This window comes from Stomoxys calcitrans, chromosome 2 (genome assembly GCF_963082655.1).
Source record: "Stomoxys calcitrans chromosome 2, idStoCalc2.1, whole genome shotgun sequence".
Taxonomy (NCBI): Eukaryota; Metazoa; Arthropoda; class Insecta; order Diptera; family Muscidae; genus Stomoxys; species Stomoxys calcitrans.
In genome coordinates this window covers 211,396,312-211,410,888 of record NC_081553.1, presented here as the reverse complement: position 1 = coordinate 211,410,888, position 14,577 = coordinate 211,396,312, and the positions used below count along the sequence as shown (strand labels likewise).

At 39.0% G+C, this 14,577-nt stretch overlaps 2 protein-coding genes and 1 non-coding gene across 3 annotated transcripts; 1 reads left to right on the top strand and 2 right to left on the bottom strand.

Moving 5' to 3' along the window:
* Positions 1-1,180: 1,180 nt before the first annotated feature.
* LOC106087682 (J domain-containing protein CG6693) lies at positions 1,181-2,971 on the bottom strand. The gene is made up of 2 exons (XM_013252822.2): positions 2,799-2,971; positions 1,181-2,274 (listed from the first exon to the last, which is right to left on the bottom strand). The coding sequence occupies exon 2, from the start codon at positions 2,231-2,233 to the stop codon at positions 1,331-1,333; it is 903 nt and encodes a 300-aa protein (XP_013108276.2). The 5' UTR covers positions 2,234-2,274; positions 2,799-2,971; the 3' UTR covers positions 1,181-1,330.
* A 4,277-nt stretch (positions 2,972-7,248) lies between these two features.
* On the bottom strand, positions 7,249-9,163 carry LOC106087684 (protein farnesyltransferase subunit beta). Its single transcript, XM_013252823.2, has 5 exons — positions 8,934-9,163; positions 8,609-8,868; positions 8,105-8,540; positions 7,809-8,044; positions 7,249-7,747 (listed from the first exon to the last, which is right to left on the bottom strand). Exons 1-5 carry the CDS (start codon positions 9,027-9,029, stop codon positions 7,492-7,494), a joined length of 1,284 nt encoding a protein of 427 aa, XP_013108277.2. The 5' UTR covers positions 9,030-9,163; the 3' UTR covers positions 7,249-7,491.
* A 1,630-nt stretch (positions 9,164-10,793) lies between these two features.
* On the top strand, positions 10,794-10,867 carry Trnat-agu (transfer RNA threonine (anticodon AGU)). Its single transcript has one exon. It is a non-coding gene; the product is annotated as a tRNA-Thr (tRNA).
* The last annotated feature ends 3,710 nt before the right edge of the window (positions 10,868-14,577 follow it).

Here is a 14,577-nt window from a genome sequence, read left to right as displayed (position 1 = left end):
GGCAAGGAGGAGAGTCATTCGACGTATTCGTGTTCTTCGATAAGCAACCATTATCATTTATCGTGGACGAAGTTGCAGACGGGATTCTCCTCCCGGGCGTTTTTGAAGAATTTCTGACGTACAAAGCAACAACGACTGCTTTGTACGTCATCATATTAACATTAATTTCAAACAGGTCGGGCAATAAGATAGGATGGCCCTGGCGGCCATGGACCTCTTGAAGGTTTTCAATGCGTTCAGCCTTACCACGCTTTTAAAGAAAATCGTCAAAACATTCTTCAGGCCAGTTCTAAAATCCCGTATTATCTGTGTGGCCGCCAGTCATTTGTGGAATTTTTGCAATTACTTTTTTTTACTTATGAATCCCATGTTGTAGCAGTGTGTATACACTGAAGCGGCAGCCCTTGCCGATGAAGAATTCCATCGGGTCAATCCGATACGTACAACCGGCTCCCAATGGATTGGTTGTTGTACGGTATTAAGATGTCATATTTTTGTTTGCATTCCCTATGTTGTATTTGTCTTTCTCGAATATTCCCTGCTCCTGAACGCACACCTATACAAACACAAATTTTTTTGTGTAAGTTTGCAAAACGTCGATCAACTTGATGGCAAGATGATGGATTGCACCATGTGATTTGTAGATATTTACAGAACCCAGTTACAACAAAGCTATCGATCGGAAACTTGAACTTCCTTATCTAATAAAATGCTAATTTTTTTACCCAAGTTCGCTGAAAATGCATATAGCTGCCTTCGTTGTATAGTTTCAAAGTATTGAGGTCAGCGGCATCATAGCTTGTTAATTGCCTACGCCAGTGTATGATTTGAAGAAGCACCATGCTCTTTCTAAACCTAGGCATAGTGATCGATCAATAGACCGTGTTCACCAAATTTGACAGCCGAATTCCACTTACGTGATACTCGTCTTCGACAACCATAATGGCGTTCTTTAAGGTCGGAATTCGACTACGCCTTCGACAACGGGTGATACACATTTTTGTACTTGTTATATATGATTTTTTTTTTATTAATAAAGACACTACAACTACTAATTTACAACACAGTTTGGTAAAATTCAAGTGCAAAACAGAAAAAGGTGTGAACACAAAAAATTCAAATAATCGTAGAGAACATTTCTTTACACCTCCAAAGTTCAGACGATTAAAACAAAAACTCGTACTTGCAAAACATTTTCCAAATAATTTTTACGATAAGATCAAGTTGATTGGGTTGGGCAAAAATGAGTAGTATAGTAAAATACATCTTATGATCTACAGTGTGGTTCTATAATTTTAAGTATATTCATAGGCTTCCACGGAAAACTTATTTAGCGCTTTTTAACTTTACCATTTTTTACAGTATGCAATTGTGGCTCATCCTTATCTTTTTTTGTTGCGCTTTTCTTTTGTCCCTTTTTCTTGCCTCTGGATTTTCCCAAATCTTCCAAACTTATGGCCTCATCATCATCTTCATTACCATATTTTGCCATTAGGTTATCAAGCAGAGAACTGAAGCCCTCCCCACGAGCTTTTTGTCTATGCATAATGGCTTGCTCCAGACTGGTACTACCGGCAGCATCAGCCTGCTTTTTATTTTTTGCTTCAATTTTGGCCAATATTTCTTTGGCCTCCTTAGATTCGCGGGCATATTTCTTGTGACGTTTTTTGCGCTTCATTTCTGGTTCTTGTGTGAATGCCTTGTATTCTGGCAACTCTTCTTCTTCAATCATTTTACGTACAACCTCCTGAATACGGGGCTCATCTTCGACCTTCATAAACGGCACCGAATTCATCATGTAATTAATACAACCCTTTCCATTGAGATAGGCTTTCTTGATGTCAGCCTTTTCCAAATCAGATCCCACATAAGACTTTTCATAGTTATTGATGTCTTCGGTGGTAATGGGTTTGAAAAGTTTCCTCCACAATTCCAACCAATTGTTCAGCTTACCCTCCAAATTATCATCATCATCGTCTATGATACCCTGCTCATCGTACAAAGCCCTCTTGTCTTTATCCGAAAGGGTTTCGTATAATTTTGATATGAGCTTAAATTTTTCTGTGGCATCATGTTTTTGGGCTTCTGGCACACGATCCGGATGTACTAAGAGAGATAATTTGTAATATGCTTTTTTCAGTTCTTTCTCTGTGGCGGTCTTTTCAATTTGAAATAGTTTGTAGACATCTTTGGTATCAAACAACTTTTCGCATAGTTCCAATGTGGAGGACATGGCTTTGCTTGAGTTGCCCTTGAAAGATTAGAGAAAATATGCTGCAAAGAATAGAACAAAGGCAGGAGTTAGTGAAAGAAGGTTTAAGGGAATGCAAGTTAACTATTTGTATAGCAGCAACGTTTGAAACAGAAGCCGTGCTTTATTTAGATACAATTGCTTTTAAGATTATCCAGAAAACTTCAATTTTCTAAAAAAAAAAATACAACAAAAACAACGAGCCTGGCAAGGGATGATTATAGACACCACACAGATTGTAACTGAGCTTCGATTTGTGTGGTGTACATTCTCATCATGAGAAGATCTGTTGAGAGTTACCGAGCGCATCCAAAGATTGTGGATAATAGGATGCTCCCTATATAGAGTGGTATCGCAGAAAGTCTCAACGAGAAGCCGGCCTCACAAACGAGGCTACAACAACAACTTATTGTTGTTACCTTAAAAAATACGTTTCGTCACAATGCAAAAAGACCAACAAAACCGTCTCAAATGTATCCTTTGATCTTAGACCATAACTTAAGGAATGGCCCGTCTGTTTGTATCCCCTGCGTGTATATGTACTAACCTTTTTCTGCTTTATGCAGTTGTATTTTGGTGTTTTTTTCGCTCAGATTTCGATGTTATGCCAACAATATTCAAGTTTTCACTACAATTTTTCAACAGACAAAATTTTGCACAATTTCTTTACTTCTGCATAAACTATACTATTTCACCAGACGTAAACAAGAATGCCAGAGAAGAACGCGCCAAGAAGCAGAGGTAAACATATGGTGACAGGGTTGCATTACAATGCTAATTACAGAGTTGCCATCACCAGTATAAAGAGTAACTGTGTTGCATGAACATTTATATAGTACAAAGCTCATAACGGTGACTATTTAAATGTGGCCAAACACACAAAACGTAAACAACGCGTGTAAACAAACAGGTGGAAAATGGAATAAAAATTTTATTTGCTTAAAAAAGATAATTAATTTGGGTTTTGTGAAACAATTGTGAAATATATGTGGAAAATAAACATTTAACAGAGTAGAGATAAATAAATCATGAGTAAAATGCTGCTTGCTAATTTTTGGTTGCAATCTTAAAGATCGTAGGTTCATGTGTTATACAAAGTTTTAGTGCAATGGTTAAAAGATATACGTGATATACAAATCAGAATATCAGTTAATAATGTGCAACAAAATATTATTAATGTGCTTAAATGTATATATGTGGTATATTCAAACGGTTGCTGGAAATTTCTTCTGTAGCTGGTTTTCCATCTTCTACTATTTGCTTTACCCGCCATGATTCGGATCATGGTGTGTACGGTACGATATTCTCACGTCAAGGGAAGGTCGCCCCCACGGTCGGAAGGGGTGGGAAAGAGTGGATGCGTTGGGAACGTTCGTTCGTAAAACATCTCGACAGTGCTTAGTTTTATAACCTCACTTTTCAATGCAGCCTTCATTATGGATCCCATTAACCATATTGTTTTTGTAGCAGTGTGCTGTACACCGAAACGGCAGCATTTGCCGATGAATGACTCCATCGGGACATTCCGTTACGTTTAACCGGCTGCCATGGGATTGATCTCATCTACAATGGTCCCCGATGGATGAATTCCAATATGCAGAGAAAAAAAGGTAGGACTGAATTTTCTACAAAGTTTTAATAAAATTTAAAAAGATTTGTATCATATCTTAAGTTCATAAAGCGAGAGATATAATTAAGCTGTAAAAGTATTTGTCTTGAACAATATTTTATGTTGTTGTAGCCATATATGCATGAGGATGTAGCGATTCTCATCAAGCTCCTATAGATGAGCAAGCTTGTTCTGGTCCAAAGGACCGCTCGCAGGGAAAATATGAAGCGGATTGTTTATTTAAAGGCACCAGTAACTCAGCTTGTCGCATCGAGTATCATACGCAGTCAGTATTTAAGCCATAGTCGGTGTCACCAGTCTGCCAGTGGGATGTTCCATTTAATACAGCTGATTGTTGTTGTTGGTGTCGTTGTCGTTGTCGTAGCCACATTTTCATGTGGAGGTGGCGATCCTCGTCAAGCTCCTGTATGCAATCAAGCTCGTTCCGGTCCATAGGACCAATCGGCGCGAGAACATTGGTTATTTAATTGGCCATCTGTTGAGAGTTATTGGCCATTGGTTATTTAAAGACGCAAACAATTCGCCTTGTCATATCGATCATCATGGGCACTCAGTATTTGTGCAAGAGCCGTTGCCGCCCGACCTCTCACTGAGACTCTCCGTTCGATTCCGCATGGAGCATTCCACTATCCGCAACCTGTGGACGCGCCCGGTAGCTCACAGCTAAGCTTCTCGTGACATCAATGAACACCACACAGATCGGACCTGAGTGTTCCAGTCTGTGTGGTGCTAACAGCTATCCCGTGCTGGAGCTTATTGTTGTTGTAACCACATGTGTATGTGGAGGTGGCGATACTCGTCAAGCTCCATTTGAGAGCGAGTTCGTTCCGGTTCATAGGATCGATTGCCGCGGGAACGTTATGGCCATTGGCCAATCCCATGGCAGCCGGTTGTACGGATTGACCCGATGAAGTCCTTCATAGGCAAGGGCTGCCGCCTTAGTGCTACAACAACAACAAAGACATGGCCATTGGTAATTTAAAAACGCCTATAAACCGCCTTGTCATTTCGAGCATCATAGACCCTCAGTATTTAAACAAGAGGCGATGCCGGCCGCCCTCCCACTGAGGCCTCACCCTTGCCGATGAGGAACTACATCGGGTCAATCCGGTACGTATATCGGGCTAATATCTCTGGGCGGTGGATGCCGACCCAAAAGATGGTTGTTCGGATAGTCTTTGTGGTCACCGTAGCGCAGATGTAAGCATGTCCGACCATAAATCTGAACGCCTGTGTTCGGTAAGAAGGAACAGGGGAAAATCCCTGTTCTTTAATGGGATGTTCATCGGAAAATCTGCATCTTTGCGATAACGGCCCAGTAGATACGAATTGACAGTTGTGCCTTCGCAAGGGTATGATCTTTGCCTCCTGACGGTGGTCGTCCACATGAGAACTGAGGTAACAGACTGCCGTCATTGCCTTTCTGACAGGTGTGATTGTTTCTCCCCTGATTGTCGCTGTCCAGCCAATTGCTTTGTATATATATAGTCAGCAAAGTTTCTTTTTTTATCATCATTCTATATCTTCACATTTTTTGCTGCAAAATTGACGGCAATATCGGCGAGGAAGTAGTTCAACCTCATGCTGATGTCATCAAAGACTATGGCCGAAGCCACCGTTCAACGGCGCACATATGTTAAGATCTCGATGCCATCTAGCCGGGTGGTTTATAAGTGAGGTAGAGGTTGAACAGAGATTTCACCCCTCCTTGAAGAAATCCCTTTTTCATTTTACGGGACTTCCACTTCTTCTCTACATAGGCCTGGCTGGAGGGACGTGTTAGCCATGTCTTCAAATAGTTTGGCATGGGTGACCGTGTCGAATGCTTTCGAGGTCACGAGGAACGTTCAATAACATGGACTGGGTTGTTTGAAGCCACGGCAAATGTGTGCGGTGATGGCATGTAAAGCACTTGTTGTGCTATGCAGTCTTCGAAATCCACGCTGATGTTCAGCAAATGGAAATTCTTCTACTAGGCTCGGGAGGAGAAGTCCCTCAAGCATGTTGCTATTGGCGAAAGAAGCGAGATAGGTCAGTACGTCTCTATTTTACTCGTGTCCTTGTTATTGTAGCAGCGTGTTGTACACTGAGGCGGCAGCCCTTTTCGATGAAGGACTCCATCGGGTAATTCGGCCTGCCATGGGATTGACTCGGGTCCTTTCCAGGCATTAGTAGTGGAATCACTCTGCCCATGTTCCAGACATCGGGAACTATGAGAGTACTCAGAGTTAGGTTGAGGATTTGTGTCATGTACTCGACTACCCGTACTTCCAGTTGCTTCAGCATCAGTTTAGATACTCCGTCTGGGCCCAGCGCCATGGTCTAATTGACGAAGCGGGTGGAATTTGTAGCTTCGTCCAAGGTAAATTGCGATGGTTGTTCAACGGCTCAGAGACTACAAATACGATGAATAACTATCCCGAAATCTCAATAAATTAATGGTTAAATAACTAGGCGCATTTCTAAGGATCAGCCAATGTTACGTTTGAGGTCCTGTGATCCCTCTTGCAGCGGCTCGAAAGTGACTTAAGGTGCTATTGCACGAAAAGCGATTTACATATATGTCGCTGTATCCACAAGACTTTCTTAATGTACGTCGAATACGAATAGAGCGTGCTCTTGTTGTTGTAACCATATTTGCATGTGGAGGTGGCGTTCCATAACTGGTGGTAGTATCGAACATCATAGACACTCAGTATTTAAGCAAGAGCCAGTGCCACCCGGTCTCTCACTGAGACTCTCCACTCATTACCGCTGATTGTGCGCGACTGCAGTTGCAACTACTCCGTATGGAGCATTCCACTATCAGCAACTTGTGGACGCGCCCGTTAGCTCCCAGCTAAGCTTTTCGTGATAACAAAGAACACCACACAGATTGAAGCTCAAAGTTCTGGGCTGCGTGATGCTGATAGTTATCCCGTGCTGCGCGCTCCGATCGGCAAGAGCTCTTCAAGTCCTCTATCCGTAAAATCCGCTTATGATCCTTAACCACCCGAATGCTTTCCAGATTCAGTTCCCTGTAGGATCAGAACAGCGAATTCTAGAATGCTCGGCTCCGATTACCACTTCCTCCGCTGGGAAGTAGAGCCGCACTTGGGGTAGTCGATCGGCTGATACAAAGCCAGCGGCTGGTGCATTAATGATCTCTCGGAATTTCTTCTCAGCAATACCTATATCTGAGACAGCTGGCAGGTCACTGAAGCCGCGGTTGGTCTATTGTCTGCAGCGGTCCCAATCGGGTTCGTTCTGATTGATATTCGTCCGGTGATCAGAGGTACTTAGTTCAATGCAAATTTGGGACAAACTTCTCACATATCACTGATTGCTGTCCGATTCAAGTTTTTAAATAATTGTTTTTATTAAGAAAATAACATTTATGTATATCACACACTTTAATGCTATATGGGTTTTAAATTTAAAAGGACATTCTGTTACTTCGGTGCATTTTAGAGAGTTCGTATTTCCAATTTTCTTTCAAAAAGTACAATATATATATAATAATATTAATAAAATGTATGTAGGTAAAAAATATTTAACATTTCTGTTTCTTATTATCATATAAAAAAGTGTGAGAGAGTTTGTACCCTAGGGGCTAGTGATTTGATATCCTTTAAGATGTCTCTCCATTAGCAACATCATCACCATCACCGTTTTGCTCTTTTTGCGCAAATGCACGCAGATTATTTAATTGTTGGTAGAAATGTGTAGTATGAGCTACAGCTTCAGGAGGTACATTAAACAATGGATGAGTGGGTTGTAGTTCATTTGCAGGATCTCCCAAGACGGCTGGCATTTCGGCAGATTCAGAATGCTGAGCAATCGCTATGCCACTCAAGGTATAACAGGTGTGATAAAGATCTTGAGGTCTTAAAAATGAAAACTCATCAGATAAAATAATTTTTACATTGGAAAATTTGTTAAACATACTTTCCCGGCTTGTCTATAAGACCACCATTTGATTTTTGACAACAAAGTAATATATACTCCTGTAGGGCTCCCACATCAAAGAGGGCCTTGGCCAAGGGCTTTCCATCATTATTCATTATGGCCTGGGTAACGGGAATTGTGGCGCCAACCCAAAATGAATAACAACCATCAACCAATTTATTGGTGCGTCCCTGAAAACCTCCTTCATACGCCATTTGCCGTTGTAAAGTCCATTTCTGTGAAAGTATTTGTTGCTACAATCATTTTCATAAGTCTGGTATTGTTAAATGTCTTACCAATAGCTGCTCCTGATCACATTTATGGCCTTCGTTTAGTAAAGCCAAGGCAGCTATACCGCAAAATGTATAACCTCCATGTGCCTCAAGATCTGGGGCCCCACCAAAACCTCCCTCATAGGTCTGACAACTTGCTATCCAATCTCCAGTCTTATTGAATAATTTCTTCAATGTTGGCTCGGGCATGTTGGTTAGTTTTGCAACTGAAACAGCACAATAGGCTCCCCTAACATCAGTTTCCCCATCTACATGCAGGCGAAATGAGCCATCCGGCTCTCTTACTGCAAATAGAAACTTTTCCAAGGAATCACGATCAATAGCTCGAAATGCACTAGGTGTGCCAATCATAGCCAAACTATTAACCGCGGCATAAGTAGGGGCCAAATGGGCATATTGGCCAGGACCTCCGGCGAAACCACCTTGAGAATGGCGACATCTTTAACCAGGTAAAAACACACAATTTCATTATAGTAATTAGCTGAGAAAATACTTCTTCAAACTTACTTTTCCAAAAATGCCACCACCTGCTCCAAAGTCTCTGGGGCAAAAGTAAAATTAAGAACATGGGCCGCCTGTAAAATCCAATATATGCACCATGGCCTACTACTGTCCAGGCATTCATAGTTGGGCGGCAGCCTATGCAGCATGCACTCCAGAAATCTTTGGTGTTCTTCACGATAGAATTTCGTTACTCTTAGACCATCCAAGTATCTCAGTTGCAGAAAGCGATCAAAACATTTTTCTATAGAGTTTTCTGTCTTTTGCTAAAATACATTAAAATGAGTTGCAAAAAGTTGTGGTGCTGTTAGGGATTCTTTTCGATAAACACCTGTTCTCGGGATGTCACCGTTGAGACTTTTTCATCATCGAATTTATACATTTCCAACAATGAGAAATCACGAAAATCCAGCAGCAAATCATCCATTGTAGTTTAAAATTTGTTTCTTTATAAGATTGGAATAAATATTTTAACGAAATATAATAAAATAAATTATTTTTTAGCAACTCAGCTCCTCACAAAATCAAAAAATTGACATTTTGCCTTTTGTTGGTGTCAACACAGCTGTTTGCTGGGGAAATGTTTAGAGATTGCAAATCAGAATTGTTTTGAAACTGCAGGGATTTCCACTCAACTAAAACCTAGTACTAGGTTGGATTTTTCGACTGTACAATAATTAAAATGCTCTAAAAAGAAATGAAGGAGAAGGTTAGTGAGCATGACATAATTACCAGGTAGTGTACCGCAGATGAGTAAATTTTTTTCTAGCGAAGTGCACTATCTCTCAACATAGTTTTGGTTGTGTATGTGTATTATAGCTGAAAACCACACATACACAAACAACGAAAAATGGCGCGAACAAGTAACATACACGAAACTAGAGCTTCACTAATCACTGATTTTGACAGTTAGTGCACTCAATATTTTGTTGTTGGGACACTGCCACTACCTGTAAATGAATATATCTTGGTAACTATAATAAAGAATAGATATCCCGGGATGGGATATACCCGGTTCAATAATCCCGGTTCAATAATAAATAAGGCGGAAAAGTAGTACCTTGCTTATAGTGAGGAAAATGGCACAAAACCATTATAGTGGCATCACTTGAAACTATTGCCGGCATCATTTTTGTTTGTTTTATTGGTTTCAGTGGTTCGTTTTTCTTTATATATTTGAGAAAAAGTATATAGAGAAAACAATTAGTACAGATAAAGAAACGTGTTTTGGTATGGAAACAAAAACATTTGATTGCTTTCAAATTTCGCTTGAGAAACAATTAAAAATGCAGCGTCTATTCCCTTAACCCTTGAGGGTTGGTATGTTATTCTGCTTTCGGAATAGCCGCTGAAATTTTTAATTGCTTCGCGGGCGAAATTTGACAGCAATTAAATATGCCTCTAGAGAACATTTCATTAACATCGAAAATCTCGAAATCGTGTAAAAGTACACATTGACATTGTAAGTATTGAGGATTTTTTCGCCATCATCAAGTTGGAACAAATAATTTGATTATACTTTGTACTTTATAATATATTTATTTGCACATCATAACACTTAATTTTTATAATTTATTTCCGAATAAGTATAAAATATTGTTCAAATGAAAGTATCGTTATTTGTCGCCAAGTGTTTGCTATAGAAAAATTCGAAAGGCCTGCGTTACGCCTTTTCGCCTTTTCACGTGTATTTTTTTCGCTTCAAAATTTATAATCTAGAAAAAAGAAATCGTGAAAAGCTTTAATATTATCTGTGAAATACAACTTAGTTCCGGCCTTTAATGCACATTTATATTTCACAAATCTGCTTTTTAGCATTTTACAAGCCAAACGATAAATTGTTTATTACATAGTTGTTAAGAACTAAAAAATTATATAATATAAATATAATAATAATAATATCTCATCGCAAATCGAAATCTTCTCTTTGGTGTATTTTAAAAGTATATTTGTAACAGAAGTATTTGCGAACCATTCATATGGTATTCATGAGTACTGGTATTAAAGTAGTGATTCATAAAATACAACCATGTACGATGGTATGTTTATAGCCCCGACTAACTCAACACAACATATACAACTCAACACAGCACACTCACTCAACACAGCGCACACATCCGATACACAATTCAATGATTTCACATTGTCGCCCGTATTTCTAGATGTTATGTAAACAATTGGCATATATCGTGGCGCCGTGGCTTAGTTGGTTAAAGCGCCTGTCTAGTAAACAGGAGATCGTGAGTTCGAATCTCGCCGGGGCCTGATTTGTGGTAACTTTTTTTTTTTTTATTTTTTAGTTGTAATAATTTTTTTAATTTTTTATTTTGATTGATAGAAATATATATTATATAAAAGATTCCAAGGGGTATAGTGTGCCATAGCGTCTATTTTTATTGCTTCTATGTGCTTTATAACAATTTGAATTGATTCAAATCATTTGATTTGAATCTTTCGATTTATTCGATTTTCAATGCGGCATAATTCTCTACCTTGGTGCCTTCGGTTGGCAGACATTATCGCTTTGTGTTTTATTTTAGGGTACTTCTCATTCCTGTCAAAATGTATGTCATCTATGGTATTGGTAGGGTATTGATGAGACTTCAGGAATCAAGAATCTAATACAAGGTGATCTCACGCGAACAGCTGAAAACAGCTGGCCAGTTTGACGGTATTCAAATGTCAGTTCTGTGTTTACATTCACGGCACACCACCCCATTTTTTGCACGTAGTTTTTGTTTATATTTTTCTTTTTCTAATTTAACCTGTACCGAATCTTGGGAACTCACCACCATGGATTCTGCGGCTTATATGGGAGCTATACCAAGTTATAGACTGAATTATATCGTTCTTGGGAAAGTTGTTGAAAGTCGTCACAGAACACCGCATGCAAAATTTCAGCCAAATCGGACATAAAGTGCGACTTATAAGGGCTCAACAAATCAATTCGGGAAATCAGTTTAAATGGGAGCTATATCTAAATCTGAACCGATGTGGCCCATTTGCTATCCCCACCATCCAACATCAAAAGTTAGTATCTGTGTTAAATTTCAAGCGGCTAACTTTACGCGTTCGACCGCTAACATGATTCCGACAGACGGACATGACTAGATCGATTTAGAAAGCCGAGACTATCAAGAATATATATAATTTATGAGGTCTTAGACGAATATTTCGAGGTGTAACAAACGGAATGACTAGATTAGTATACCCCCATCCTATGGTGGTGGGTATAAAAATCAGGAGATCGATTTATATCGAAGCAATATCAATGCACAGCCCGGATAAAACCAAATTTAATAAAGTCAGTTGGAAGTCGTGAGAGAAGCGCCCTCTATAGGCGCAATGTTAAATTTGTTAAAAAAAATTAACTTTGCCTGTAGTATCGATAAAGTATCAAATATCAATCGATATTCAGACAATAAATAAAATATCGATAGCATCATCGATATTTTGCCAGCTCTAGTGTTTTTTTGTAGTACTACAATATATGGGAAATCACGATTATTCGTTGTTTGTTATCTGTTATCGCATGATATCGATAACTATACAGTACAAGTTTGCATTGCAATTCTATCCAGATATTTATCGCATGTAATAATATCCCCTATTCCTTTAAGGAACAGAGGATATTATTCGTGGAAATTTTATAATACCATGATAAAATAATCAATTCGTGTACCAATACACCAACAATGGCAATGGACATTTTCGCATCCAATATGTCTTTCAAATATTGGACACCCCTGGTAAATGTCGGCATACAAAAGTTTTCCTTGTAGCAATTTCCTATGCAAATACCTTTCTAGTATTAACCTAAAATTTATGCCTTACAGTTACAAACCAATGTTTCCACTCCCCTTTTTGAGTTTTCTTCTCTGAACGCCAAAAGGAATGAACACCATATTGCATGTGAAAAATTGGCATCCTTTGGCATAGAAAAAAAAAAATGTTCAACGAACAAGTACATGCTGCGCTAAAAACGTGTATTTATGAAACATATTTTTAAAATTTGCACCTTTCACTACCACCACAGCACTTGTTCAAGTACAATACATGTGAACAAGTACGTGTACTACTGCATCATATACTGCTTTTGGGAACCGCGACAGGGTTAAGCTAGCAAGCGCTCTAATTTTATGAGTTTTCTATTCAAATTGACATTTACTAATGGTCGTGAATGCAACCGAAAGCTCGAGAAAAATTATTAACATATTTAATTAACGAAAAAAAACCAACCTTGCCAATTTCTTCTGAGGGAATGTGTGTGTGTTTGTGTGTTTTTTTGGGTCAATGCGCGTGGCCGCTCGTGTTCACTTGCAAGACATGATGATGGAAGGACCCCATTTCCTTTACATGACTAAGGCAGTATTCTTCGTCGCCTTACCTACAGCTTTGCGCTAAGGCCAAGACCTCGGCGTTGGGGGAAGATGATGAGTTATGAACAATGACCAACAATTAGCATAATCGTTGTTTCTGCATTCCCCATGGACGCGAAATTTCTCACCCCTGTACAGCGACGGCTGCTGCCGTTGCTACAGCTAAACCGCTTCGAAAGACTTCTTAAGAGTTATTGCATGTTATTAAAGTTTCCTACCACTTACATTTTACATACTAAGGTACGGTACAATGTTTTAACATCATCCCAGTTCAGATCTTTGTCTCCGAAACAAAAGTGTAGGGTGTATGTCTGCAGAGAAGTCCCAAACGAAGATCCCCTCTCCATGCATGTGTTACGATATGACGCACGTATCAAGCCTAGTGCCATGTGAACTAACCCCTTGTGCCAAATTTAATTATTATGCATATAATATCATTGATACATATCTTTGCTTAAGCTTTTGTCCATAACATGGTTATTTTATAATTTGTGTCTGCTCTTGCAGCGCCTATGCAATATGATATTTATAAATTATGAAAGTTAATATTTTAGTTTCATAATTTTCCGCTTAAACCGTTTTAAATGAAAATAAGGTATAGCAAAAATATGCTAAAATGAAGGTGGGCTGGCTTATTAAAATGGTTCATGTGAGGAGGGTGTGGGAGGGAGATGCATTCTTCTCTGTTTATTTATAAAATTACGACTGTATTATTAATTCACCATTTGAGAAGATAAGCGGTGATGACCAACAAATTATCGATAATCACAATGATCGATAACCAAAATGATTTGACGATAGAAACAGGGTTGCCAAAGGGGGAGAGATGCATTATTTTCCATTTATTTACAAACTCACCACTGTGTTATTAATTCACCATTGGAGGAGATGTTGATTGACATATTGTCGATAATCGCAATGATCGAAAGAAACAGGGCTGCCAGCGAGGGTTTCTGTTTATTAAATCTCGAAATCAAATTTTTGAGATGTATGTTACAAAAGGCTCAATGTATACAATAGGATGACCAAAGGTAAATAATGGAATCTTTTCTGTGCATAGATAGCTAATGTTTATGGAGGACATGTTGAGGCTTTTGATAAAAACGCATACTCTACACAATAGGACGGGATTTACGAGACACTGTGAGTTAGAAGCAATAAAATTGATGGAAAACTCAACATTAAAGACTTTAGGGTAAAGCAAGCTCTGAGGAGCGTCCAACTTTGAAAGTCACCTGGAGTTGATGGAAAATTTTTGGCATTAAAAAAAAGGAAAAATAACCTATAAAAAAACCAAAGCAAGACTATCTTAAACCCGGCAAGGCAATTTATGCTTATAGACTATTAAGCCTTACGTCCTTTTAACTGAAAATGGTGCGTATAGTGGATACCATGATTAGGACATTTGGGGAATTGCTCAGATACAAAGAGCATATCTATGTCTAGGGAAGGTCAATGGAGACCGTTCTGCACGAGCTTCTGCACAAAATAAGAGAACTTTTCGATGCCAAGATGTACATGTTGCACAATGGCAAAAATCGAAAAATGTCGTAAAAAATATCCCATTTGAGAAAGGATGGAGATACTACTAAATAC